The sequence below is a fragment of the Triplophysa rosa genome, linkage group LG18, assembly GCF_024868665.1.
Source record: "Triplophysa rosa linkage group LG18, Trosa_1v2, whole genome shotgun sequence".
Classification (NCBI taxonomy): Eukaryota; Metazoa; Chordata; class Actinopteri; order Cypriniformes; family Nemacheilidae; genus Triplophysa; species Triplophysa rosa.
The window spans coordinates 15637249-15651010 of record NC_079907.1 but is presented as its reverse complement, the minus strand read 5'-3'; the positions used below and the strand labels follow the sequence as shown (position 1 = coordinate 15651010).

Below are 13762 nucleotides of genomic sequence, written 5' to 3'. Positions count from 1 at the left end.
CCCTACTATGGCAGTAAATGGTGGGTGAGATCTGACATTCTTCCTAATTTCTTCCTGTGTGTTCAGCAAAACAACAAATTTTGGGTGAAGTATCCCTTTAAATGATATCAAAGCAAAAATTATTGTAAATGGGTTTTTAATAGAAAATATTGTGAAACAATACTAAATGTATTATTCTTCATTCAGTTGTATACAACAAAATAAAAGTAAACTTTTGACCAGTTATCCAAATAATGTAAAGTTCTGTAAAAGTATTATAATTATAATTGCTAAGCAATAGTCAAGTAATGAATTCAGTAGCCTGTTTTAATAAATACTGCAGACAAAACACAGAAAGGCTAAACCGAAATAGACCAGATAAATACAGTACAGAGGGAGAGAGCGAGAGAAAGAAAAGATTTTAGCGGCATCTAGCGGTGAGGTTGCAAATTGCAACCAACGGCTCGCTCGGCGGCTCTGACTGGACAAAGATGTTTGTCGCGTTGAGATAACATACTTACGAAACACGCTCTGTAGAGCAGTTTGTCCATTTAGGGCTACTGTAGAAACAACATGGAGAATTCCATGAAAGGAGACCCGTGGTGTGTAGATAGAAATAGCTCATTCTAAGAAAACAATATATTGCATTTCTGTCGATAGATCCTCCTAAATACTAAACACAACACCTTTGAGTATGAAACTATATTTGCTTGTCCAAGTAGGGATATACACACAAAATGTACAAGTATAAGCATACATTTTTTCACTCAAGTTACCTCTATCAGAGAGGCACCAAAGAACCAATAAATTATATAGCACACTTACATACATTTATAAAGAGACATGACAAGTCACCTAAAATAAACATTGTAATATTTACTGTATCTTATGTACACAAATTTAAGATTAGTCATTATATATTTTTCTAAAATAAATTTATCTGAGGGAAACCCTTAAGTCTATTTTTACCTCTTATAGGGGTCTCTAATGCCTGGGGGACCCAGATACCCCCAGCCTCCTTCAAATTTGACAACTGCATAGCACACTCAAAACTGGCAGGAGTTTCAAAGTTGTCATTTTATCGCTTAAATTCTTAATGGTTTTTGGGACAATTGTGTTACATGTTGTGTTGTCTTCTTTTTCGGACCACCTGGAAACAAAGCCGAACTGTGATTGGTTGTTTTTCTTTGGTCAATGAAAGCCACCGCGGAGTCCAGACCTTCTGCCATCAGTCTACAGTTTAGGAAAAGTGACAGTGACTACATTCACACTACTGAAAAATGCAGTTACGTTTTTGGCATCTTTGAGTTACGTGTTTTATCGCAGTGGCTGAAGAAGCTGATTGCTTCATGATTACTCAGACCCATTTAATTGGTTCCAGATACACAGTATAACAAGTCTCCTGTTGCATAAAGAAAGACCCAAAGGCACAATCGTATCCAGTTAGTTTTTGTGAACTTAAAAAAAAATTGGAAAGGAAGTGAGGGAGCCTATTCACCCTTCAGCAAAAGAAAAGTTTCCTTTAAACGTTATTAATAAAGTTCAGGGAAAAACTTTCCCATTCAGATATCGCCAGTAGGTACTTATTTCAATACATTGATTGGCATAAAGTCATTAATTTATAGCCCGTGTGTGAGATAATTAGGCTCCATAGAGAACTCATTTGAGCACTGTGAGTTGGAAAGGCACCGCTGTGATTCGACAACACTGTGTTTTTAAATGTTCAGAGCTCTGTATGTCATCATAACAGATTTCCTCGGGTGCTGTCCGGGCATAACTGCAGGGAGGGACCGAGACTATATCTCGCAGAGCGGCGATGGGCAATCAGTTTGATTTATTTGTTTTCAAAGGAGAGCACTGAGGCAATGGCATCTTTGAAGAGCCACATGCTTGACAAAGACAATGTTTCTTGAATGCAGCCTGCAGTGTGCTAGAAAATGAGGACTGCAGAGTTCTTGATGATGTTCATCAGACTGATCGCATGTACCTGAATTCTTAAAAAAAGTTAAAGTTAAAATGCACCGACATATCAGCCAGTTATCTGTATCGGTCGATGAAAGTTATTGGCCCATATAGTTAAAAACAGCCGATGATCAGTGCCGATACATCCTGTCAATCAAAAGAGGACATGAAAATGCAATGAATTTGTGCTCTGTGTATAGTAAATGTTAAGAAACATCACCAGTTTGATGTTTAATGTGAATAGTCATTATATGAATTGATAGCATTAAGAAAGTTAAGAAACATTCTTTTTAATCATCAGAAATTATGCCAGTTAATATTAGCACCGAACTATGGGTATCGGTATCACTTTGAATAATCGGCTGTCGGTATTGATGGAAATATTTAGTATCGGTGCATCTCTAATAAAACATTTAAAAACTGTAATAATCTAAAAACACTGACAAAATAAAAATGATGTAAATGTTATGCTATTACACAAATTATACAAAAAAACTGTACAACCCATTGTTGTGATGTCATTTCCGTTGTCAAGTTCATTCCAAAAATGTTGTCATTTCCACAACAAACCCGTGTATGTGTGTATATAAGTATTGTGTTATGACAATTTGTGAAAAAAAAGGGTCACAACTCTCACTGTTAAAGTAGGACGTTGCGATTAGGTTTTTTCATTTTTTGACATACTGTACAATATATCCAAATGAAATGGCCTCTGGAATCAAAAAAACATTCCATGAAATTCGGAAACCTGGCTATTTGACAAATTATTAAAGATTTAAAGAGGTACGTACATTAACTAATAAAAATATATCAAGAAATGAATAAATAAATAGTGACCTGCACAGATGAATATTTATAAAAAACACTGTAGTACTCTATAAAAATACAAATGGGCAGTTTTGATTTAATAGTGACTTTAACATTCAATAAACTACTGTAGCAGCATGAACGTGCAATGTGTTTTATGGTTGTTTATTATTTATAAGTTTACCGAGCCTATATCTAAATAAAGATCCATCATTCTGTATAGTATTATAAGTAATATGACCATCTGGACAAGCTGGATGGCTTGATAGTACATTACGATCCAGCATTTACTGTAATGTAGAACCAGCACAATTATTCCTTAAATATTACTATAATTTACTAATAAATAGGTTTGTTATATATTTTCTAGACTTTATATTTACAATGGAAGGACGGCAACTAAATATGGGGCAGATGGAGTTCAGTCCAAGCTTATGCCAGAATGAAGCTAATTTTCCGAATGGCAAAGTGCTCCAGCAAAGCCATGCTTATAGAAGTTAGAGGAAGCGTCAAAGTGTCAGAATGAACGGTGCAGAGAAATTGGACAGGTGCTTGTTGTAAATCAAGGGCTGTGTATGGACTAAGGGTTAGCCCACACAACCGAGAGGCTGTTTATCCTGCCTCTTGATAGCTAATCGATACGAATTTGAGACGCCAGCACCAGCGAGTTGTGGATCACACAAGATGATGGTTTCAGGGATCCATTCATGCGTTCAGATTAGGAATGACTATTGGCCTCAGCCGAGGTTCCCGAGTCAATGTTGCGATCGATTTTATTATTTTGGAAAATCTCTCAGTCACTTCTGTTAATTGTTATATTAAATATTTGTGGCGATGGATAGAAAGGGTTAACTTTAGACACGTAAAAAGGCGTTTATGCTTTTTCATAAACAATGAATGTGTAACAGTTGGGAGCCTCTACTGGCTACATGGCCAAATGTGGTTTGGTCAACAATATAGATTAATTTCCGTCACTTTATGTAATTGCAGATATTAAAGGGCTGTGTTGGGATATATGGCATTACACAGATCATAGCGTGTAATTCCTGCCCAAAATCATTGGAGGTTGCTGGAGATAAATTGGTTTGCTCTCGTCACTCATCATTTAGTTGAATTGAGTAGCAATGTTGTGTTGCTTTGCCACAGTATTACAAAGCATTAATAGGAACTAATTGACAATTGAAACGGGTGTATAAAACTGATAAAGGTTTTGTTGTAGGACTCGGCGATAGAGCTTAAAAAATTGGACGGACGAGCCTGACCCCAAGTTAACTCCCGGTCCTGTTTGTTTATCAGTTTGGCTAGTGGCTAGAAATATAACAATTTATTTGATATAAAATTCATATTTAAATTAATATTAATGTAGATTATTATTTTACTGTATATTACTTAGATAAAATTTAATTAAAACCACCCAACAGTTATTGATTCTGTGCGGAGGTTTACCAGAATTAAAATTTGGGCCACATAATGTTTATTTATGATGTTGCCGCTGAAACCGTCTATAATGTTTCATATCGATGATTATTGATACATTTTTATAACCTTTTTTAAACAAAGAACAGTAGGAAATAAGTTTGAATGAACCACTGTATTATTCATCATGTTTGTTTTTTTCAATTTTAACTGTATTACTACCAAATGCTTTGGTAACAAATAGACTTATCAAAATCACACAAATATGAACAATTTCATTTTCACAACTATTTCACAAATTTTCTGAAGAAGAAAAATACTTTTTTAATAGGTTACTGTCACTTTAAGACCTAATGCTGATGCACATCCATTGTTATCAGCTGTGTTTATATGAACCTTGTGTATTTTTTAAATAAACTTTTGTGTATTTGACAGTTTAAGAGTAATAAGACGAAAAGGAGAACTTGCGTGACTGTCTATGTGCGTGTGTCGGGTGTGCGTGGGCATACATGTATGTCTAAAAAACTGTGAGAGTAAAATCACGTGCGTTTAAACAGACACATCTTTTAAACACATGAACAATTTTGTGATGATGAAAACTAAAACGATGTATCAAAAAAATGTTTTATCGTTATTGAGAAAGGTGTACTGTCGATTCGATACATACCCACACCCTGTTTTCGCCTAGTCCTATGCTATTGTCTTGAAAACAGTTTGTTTGGTTTGACAGGGCATCTTGTTTTGCACCAGCGAGTGTTTGCGGACTCCTCAGGACCTGGTAAAGATCTACCTTCACGAGTCCAACCGAGTGTACCGCGACAAGATGGTGGACGACAAAGATTTCGCCACGTTTGACAAGCTCCAGTCGGAAATGGTGAAAAAGTTCTATGAGGTGAGAGGTTTGCTGCTGCGGATGGAGTCATTAGAGGCCGGACAGGGCGCTGCTGTGAGAGCTCATGCTAATCAGAGCAAAACCATGTCAGCTCAGACTGCCATCAGTCCAGCAAATTGGGAAAATGTTTTTTTTTGCTTCCCCCCATCTCATGAGATTTATGTCAGAATGGTCTACAAGAAGGTGAAGGAGAGAAATAGTCCACTGCTGCTTTCCTTTGAAGAAGCATCTGATCATCACACAAACAGAAATCCTGCTCCGCTCCCTGGTCACCCCTGACACGTTCTACTGCATAACAAGCCAGATCAACAAGAAATACACAGAATTTATGTTGGTTTTACAAACAGTAGATTGCAGTTCGCTATCCAACGACTGTGAAATCTCAGGGTGGCAGTTCATTTTAAAACAGTTTTATGATTTGGCTCCCAGAGTAGCAACACTGGTTATTCAACTTTTAATATTTAATGGAATTCTAAATGCCAGTTTTTATTCCCACCAGGATACGGAGGGGACCCTGGAGGAGACCAAGGTGATGAATATGTACTGCCACTTTGCCACGGGCATCAGTGAACCCAAATACATGCCGGTTCAGTCCTGGGTGAGCCTGAACAAGACCCTGCTGGAAGCCCTTGACAGTTACAATGAAGTCAATCCAGCTCTGAACCTTGTTCTCTTCGAGGATGCCATGTCTCATATGTAAGAAAGTCGCAGAAACTGTCACTGCTGACAGATCATGGCACTGCTTTAGCTTGCTTGAGAATGATGTAGAAAAAGAGTGAATGGCAGATATATATTTTCACACCAAAAAATGAAAATTCTGTAATCATTTACTCACTCTCATGTCATTTTAAACCTGTATGACTTTCTTTCTTCTGCAGAACACAAAAGATATTTTGAAGAATGTTGGCAACCGAACAATGGCGGTACCCATTCACTTTTATTGTATGGACACGAAACCAATGCAAGTCAATGGGTACCGCCGTTGTTCGGTTGACAACATTCTTCAAAATATCTTTTGTGTTCTGCAGAAGAAAGAAAGTCATACAGGTTTACAATGAGAAGAGGGTAAATACATGATTTTCTATTTTGGGTGAACTATCCCTTTAATAAGTATAATCCTCTATTATACTGTTTGATACTCCACTATTTCACTTCCTGAAACTTCATCTTTACTCTTCTCACCCGCTTCAGTTGCCGTATCAATCGGATCCTGGAGTCTCCCAGGGGGAACGCACTGTTGGTGGGAGTGGGAGGCAGCGGTAAGCAGAGCCTCACGAGGCTGGCTGCGTTCATCAGCTCCCTGGAGGTGTTTCAGATCACTCTGAAGAAAGGATACTCCATCCCTGATCTGAAGGTTTAACGATTAACGCTCCGTTTATTACAGCATCCAAACAAAACAACGTTAGCGAATCGGTTACAGCATATTGCTCTAAATCACATTTATGAGACATGCGAAGGCTTGCTTTTTGCCCTTTCCGATTTTTATTGTAATGCTACTCATCAGAGTTTAAACCGTCTATGCATGAAAACGCAGTCTAAAATATACGGGAATAATTAAAAGTACACAGAGGACTTCTTGAACACATTTTGCGCATTACTGTGTACATACCTCATGAACTTTTATGCCCAAAATATGTTTTATTTCAAGTGTTCTTCAGGGACTTCTCCAGGGAAGTGGAGCACGGTGGCATTTGAATGTTGTTTTGTGTATTTTTAGAGCGATTTGGCCACGTTGTACATCAAAGCTGGCGTGAAGAATATTGGCACGGTGTTCCTCATGACAGATGCCCAGGTCACAGACGAGAAGTTCCTAGTGTTGGTGAACGACCTTTTAGCATCTGGTAAGGCTTGCTGTGTCTGAACCCATGTGGCATCAAGTAGTGCTTTGTCTGCCAGCTATAGGAGACGCACTGTACAAGATGATGATACGCTTTGAATGTCTTCCTTTTTGAGCTTGGCAATAGTTTCGATATTTCTGTAAGCAACATCATGAGTATTGGGATAATCTTAATGAGATTTTCATTTGGCTGTTTCCTAAAGACAGGGTCATGAGACTGGTTTACTGATCCCTACTTGTCTTATGACTCACTAGTATGTTCATGTTAGGACAGAAAGGTTCAATAGTGTCTACTGTGTATATACAGTTGTATATGTTACGATAGATAGATAGATAGATAGATAGATAGATAGATAGATAGATAGATAGATAGATAGATAGATAGATAGTATCACAGTTGTCATAGTTACCACTTTTCTTTATGATTTCTATTGTACCTCAGTAGCATTACCATACCAACACGTAATAAGGTCATAACACTTTCTACGCATTCTGTTGTGGACCTTGAAAGAAAGTAATTTCTTCAAAATACATTCTCTGTTGAGTCTTTATATAATCCCATTAAATCCCATTTAAGCGTATGATCAAACACTACTAGGAGAATTTATAATTTGTGGCTGTTTGTATTGGCTCTGCATTACTTGGTGAAGGATGTAACAATTTCCTTCCTCTAAAATCAATAGACATTATTTTAAAAAGGTTTAAGAAGAGATACAAATGAGCTAAAGTTAACAAATACAACCTTATTGTAAAGTGTTAGAGATTAAATCTAATTCCTGTGCTCATTTAGTACAAAACTGGAAAGCATGACTTAGTTGTGTGTATCTAGATTTTTACTCTGAATTATTTTAATTCTTTCTTTAAAGGGATACTTCACCCAGAAATGAAAATTCTGTCATCATCTACTCACCCTCAGATTGTTGCAAACCTGTAAACATTTCTTTGTTCTGCTAAACACAAAGGAAAATATTTGGAAGAATGTGAGTAACCTAACAGATCTCATCCCCCATTGACTCCCATAGTATTTATTTTACCTGCTATGGCAGTACATAGGGGACGAGATCTGTTTGGTTACTGGCATTCTTTCAAATATCTTCCTTTGTGTTCAGCAGGACAAAGAAATGTTTACAGGTTTGTAACAATCTGAGGGTGAGTAGATGATGACAGAATTTCATTTTTGGGTGAACTATCCCTTTAAGCGTTGTGTTGTCCAATGACTGTGTGGTCAAATTAATGGCTCCCACATATCACGTTTAAAGGAACAGTACAAAAAAAATGAAAATTTTGTCTTCATTTAGTCACCCTCCACTTGTCTGCATATCAAATGTATGCCAAATCTGTATAGATTTCTTTTTTCCAATTAAAACAGAGAAATATATTTGGAAGAATGCTTGTAACCAAACAGTTCATGGCCACCACTGACTGCAATAGTAGTAAATGATGACAGAATTTTCATTTTTTGGTGAACCGTCCCTTTAAGACATTTCAAAGCACATACGGTTTGTTGACATATTGTATGACATATCATAGATTAGATTTAATAGTTTCAGCTTTATTGGCCATTCCCACATTTTTTGCCTTAAGACAATTTTTCAGAGCGCTTTATCATGCTGGTGCTCCAAATCTGCTTTAAGACCGATGGCACACTGAACACTTCAGTTTCTTTAGTGTCAGAACAGAGTTTAAACAACCTCGCCTCGACTTCATCTTTCTTTTGCCTTGGTCACAGGTGAAATCCCTGATCTCTTTCCTGATGACGAGGTGGAGAACATCATCGGTTCTTTAAGAAATGAAGTGCGTGGCCTGGGTCTCACGGACACGAGGGAAAACTGCTGGAAGTTCTTCATCGACCGCGTTCGTAGGCAACTCAAAGTGCGTGAGCAAGAATGATTCACGAACCAGCACAGTGCCCACAGCCTTCGAGAACAATTAAGCTCTGTACATTTCTCTGTAAATGCTTTTTGGTCGAGCATCAAATATTGCGTTTCCAGTTCTTGCAATAAAAAGTTTCCCTTAAATCTAGGTGAGCATTTTACTATCATAAGGTTCTGTTCCTGCAGGTGGCCCTGTGTTTCTCACCGGTGGGCAGCAAGCTCAGAGTACGCAGTCGAAAATTTCCAGCGGTGGTCAACTGCACTGCCATCAATTGGTTCCACGAGTGGCCACAGGAGGCCTTGGAGTCGGTCAGTCTGAGGTTCCTACAGGAGGTAGAGCACATCCAGGTGAGCCACCCACCTAAACACATATCAACAGGGCGGCGAAAGAACATTTGACCTGGGTTAGCAAGAAACAAAATTTCTTTGCATGATTTTTATCACGATTACCTCAATCCAAAGCACTGAGATCAAATTGAAAAGTCCCAGGAGGTAAGTGATTTTCTGCACCGGCCTCTTGCCGCAGTAATCCATCTCAACGTGATCTCAGAATGAAACTGACTCTAACGGATTTAGGTGCAAATGCCGTTCAATGCCGATTGTAATTTTTTGGGAAGTGTGGGCCGCCTGAAGTCGTGAGGAAAATAATTAAATTGGTCAAGACATCAGTCAAGTCTTCACATAATATTTCATAGGAAAATGATGCCCCAGTAATGTAACATTTCTTGCAATTGTAATGTTTAATGTATTAAAAAAACGTAACTGCATTGTTAATATTCCCACATCTAGCCAGAGGTGAAGGACTCAGTGAGTAAGTTCATGGCCTATGTGCATGTAAGCGTGAACAAGACCTCGAGGGACTACCTAGCCAATGAGAGGCGGTATAACTACACTACACCCAAGTCCTTCCTGGAGCAGATCAAGCTGTATCAGAACTTGCTGGCGCTTAAGAAAAAGGATCTCACCACGAAGATGGAACGACTGGAAAATGGCTTGGAGAAGCTCAACAGCACCACGGCTCAGGTGCGGCTTGTCATGTCCCTGATAAAAATCAGGGCCACTTCACTTGTTATGGGCATTGCATGCTTTTAAGACGTTGAATTATGAAACAAGCCCAGAGTTATCAACTAAGCATTGCATACAGTAGTTAATGGCAGAATATCTGACTTATTTTAGACTAGCATCATATAGATTCACACACTTACCAAATGAATTGGTCTGTCCAAACCTGGGAGCACAATAAGAGATAGACACCTTGTAATGCAAGTGATTAAGGATTCAGGCTGTCAATCTACAAAAAGAATGGAAGAAAGTGTTGTTGATGTTTGGGTCATACACATGCTATTGACCAAACTATCAGACAACTTCAAACTGAGCTACTAAATAGTAGGAAGAAAACTGCAGAGATGCTAAAAAATGGGTAAAACAGGAACGTTTCTACATACAGATACACAGAAAGTGTGTGAAGGATGTTCTCTTACTAGTAACATGGATTGGTACAGTACGGTGGCTATACAGGACTGAAGCCTGGGTCAGACTACAGGAGTTTTAAAATCCTGACAGATTTTAAATTCTGGTTGCAGCACACACATAAGGAGAATCTTGACATATTCTCTTATTTAAAATCTTAAACCTGGCTCAGACTACAGGAGTTTTAAAATCTGGAAAGATTAAAAATCTGGTTGCAGCACACACATAAAAAGAATCTTGACAGATTATTTTATTTAAATTCTTAAACAAGCTCACACTCATCAGTGTACAACTAAATATATACTACACATATTTTACATATCCATAGGATATGCAGTTTTGTAAAAGGAGCTAATAGTAACCGTTTTAATGGGTTTACTGTTTTTAGATGTTGACATCACATCTACATTTGAATCTCTTTTTCAAGCACTACAAAAATAGGTTTGCCCTTTGTAAACTTGCATTTATGAATGTGAAATGTCCAGATAAGAAAACGTTGGGGGGTAAAGTTGTGTTTATAAATAAGACTAAAGGTAGCAAGTGCAAAAATAAAAATTTAGAAAGTTTGATTGGAAGTTTTTTTATTTCATAATTGCACATCAAAAGACATTCTAAAACACCCAAACTACAGGATAATATTAAGATTATCATACCAGAGGACGCCTCTTACGTCATCTCACCGGGAAACAGAAGTAAACAAAGGGACATCGCAAAGTTAATTTCACGTGATCTCACCTGGCAACGGTTGTGTAACGTCTTTGTCGCTCTCTGAATGATTCTCTGTCTGTCTGTCCAAAGCCGCGGGAACGTATTTTGAGCAGGGGGTGCTATAATGCTTTTTGCTAGGGCTGAAGTTATGACTGTGGTTTGGGCGAGCCGCTTAAGTTTAATGTTAATAAATAACGGAAGAAAAAAAATTGTCGCTGCCGAGAATAAAGATGAATGCCAATGTGATTATAAGATACAGCATAAAAACAAACACATAAACGCATGTTATATGTATGCCTATAGCCAAATAACAATCTGTTGAACGAAACTACAAGCTGCACGTTAGCAGTTAACTTACCCGGTACATTTAAAACCGACGCGACTTCTCCCCAGCTCTTTTCCTTATCTATGCGGTTGTGGTATGTTTTGGAGGATACATTATTTAGACAATGATTTTGTTGCCACAAGTTAACTTCCTCCATCTGCGCTGTCCAACGTACCCTTGCAGGAGCTTTCGCGGTCGACATTTTTAAAGGTCTGTCAGTCACCCCCGTCACCTTGCAGATGTGCCTCTCATTGGCTGTTGCGAAAGTACCAACGTCATCACCCCGATTTAAAATCCTAAATGTCAAACATGTTTGATATGATCGGGGCGGCCCCGATTTCTCTCGGAGCAGATCGGGAGGTGTAAAATTCAATCTGGGAACGCCTCACATTATGTGATAATCTGGGCCGAACCTCGGACCCGATCGAGGTTCTGGACCCGATTTTTTCAAAGATTCTCGGGAGGGGAAATCGATGTAAAATCTGGCCGAGAATCCTGTAATCTGAGCCAGGTTTAAGAAGTTGTTGCGTTTTTCGCTCTGTAGAGCAGTTTATCCATTTAGGGCTACTGTAGAAACAACATGGTGAATTCCATGTAAGGGGACCCGCGGTGTATGTAGATAGAAATAGCTCATTCTAAGGTAATAAAAACATAACGCTTCATTAGGTAAGGTCTTTATACACCTCTGAACACATAGTTATGTATGTTACATTGCATTTATGTCAATAGATCCTCTAAATAAAAATGACACACAGCACCTTAAAATATGGATTCAAGCCATTTCTAGGGGGCAGAATATGTTTAGGGCCAGTAAGAGACCACCTAACAACTGTCAAAAACACCATAACAACCTTATAGCAACCATTCAGAACACCCTAGCAACCGCATGGAATTATGTAACTTGGAACACTTTAGCGACCACATTAGAATACCCCGTCAACCACCCACCCAAAAATCATTAGCATTTTTTTATAAATGCAAGAAAGTAGTTAAAACCTGTAATTGCGTTCTCAGCAATGCCTTTACTTAACAACTTTGCTAATTATTACGATTGAAACATTACGACTTATCTAATGTGTCCTTCTGTTTGAGCCGCATTATGCCTCTGGAAGCTCATACAAAGCAGCTTGTATTAGAAGTGTGTGCGTTAATCCCGCAGGCACGGACCTGCCGAAGCACTCTTTATACCCAGGTAATGGCCTCAGGGCTCCATCCCCAGACCCACCACCCTTTAAATGGAAAAGCTATCAGAAAGCTCATTTGTGCACTTGCAAGGTATAAGTGGAGAAAAAACCTCAAATCCAAATTCACACGTACGACTGACATCCTATTGTGCGGTGGGAGATCGACGCCCACCACAACAACCTATTTACATTAACGGTTCAGGAGCCGAGGATGGGAGACAGCGGGTCTGGCTAGAAGTCAGAACGAAAAGTAGGCGCTAATGAGGCAGAAAGTTTATTGTGCTGCTTGAAGCTGCTTTATTAAGGTGGGACCGCTGTAACATGTAATTAGTGCATATTAATTCAAACTAGTTGGTCTCTGCCCACATCCGAGGGCATAGGGGATGGGACGGGTTGCTCGGGTTTTATTAGTTGTACAGTCATTACAGCAAGTGTTGAGTATGTAAATGAAGAACTGCGCAACTCAAAGAGGTGGCTGTGTTTGTCTTCACTTAAAATAAGCAGGTTTATTCATTTATTAATCTTGCAAATAATTTATTTAACATTGTAATAAAAAAGTTGTAATTTTGTGTAATAACAACACTCTTTCCAACTGCAGTGATATTGACACAGCAGTGCTTCACAGCAGATGTAATTGTCTAATATCCAAAGATTTCGTTTAATCCCAAAATGTCTCTTTTAAGATACGCTACAGTGATTTAACAAAGGTAATATTAGACTTCTACTCTTTGATCCAGACTTGTGAAGCCCCTGCGCAGATGCTCATTTTCAAAGCATCCTCTTTCTGACTGAAGAGGGATCATTATAGCTGTTTCATGTAGTTTGGGGAGCAGAGAGGGAACAAACTTCGATGAAGAGGGGTTTAAGTGTGCTTCCTAACTGTGCTTTTTAGGCAATTAGTACTCCATCATCTTTACCTCCTATTCATCAGTTTAATTATCTACCTGATGGCGACTGATTGTGTGGGTATTGTACGCTTTTCCTACCGTGAGGGCAGTTCATCCCTGACGTCTCATTTTCTTAAGGCTTATCGGCTCATTTGGATGCTGGAAGAAGGAAACGGATTTTAGTTTTTTTCCCTACATGCCTTATTTGAATATTTGGTTATGGTTTAGGAGTCACATCATGTTGTTTGGGGTTGTTTTAGACAACAGCTAATTGCATATTTCTCCTTTTCGTTCTTGTTTTCGGGCCTGATGAGCTTTCCAGCTCGGTGTTTGTAGAAGAAAAGTAGTGACAATAGCATAATCAGTTGTGACATAAAAATAAGTTCATCCGTCATATCTCTGCGAACAGTGGCTTTTTCTG

At 38.5% G+C, this 13762-nt stretch overlaps 1 protein-coding gene across 1 annotated transcript in view; it reads left to right on the top strand.

Moving 5' to 3' along the window:
* Window positions 1–13762, top strand: part of dnah9 (dynein, axonemal, heavy chain 9) — a 164339-nt gene that overhangs the window by 95183 nt on the left and 55394 nt on the right. Inside the window, exons 42-48 of the mRNA XM_057359459.1 lie at window positions 4895–5056; window positions 5556–5752; window positions 6248–6410; window positions 6774–6897; window positions 8623–8765; window positions 8954–9115; window positions 9557–9790. Of these exons, the coding sequence (XP_057215442.1) occupies window positions 4895–5056; window positions 5556–5752; window positions 6248–6410; window positions 6774–6897; window positions 8623–8765; window positions 8954–9115; window positions 9557–9790 (1185 nt within the window). The remainder of the gene's footprint in view (window positions 1–4894; window positions 5057–5555; window positions 5753–6247; window positions 6411–6773; window positions 6898–8622; window positions 8766–8953; window positions 9116–9556; window positions 9791–13762) is intronic.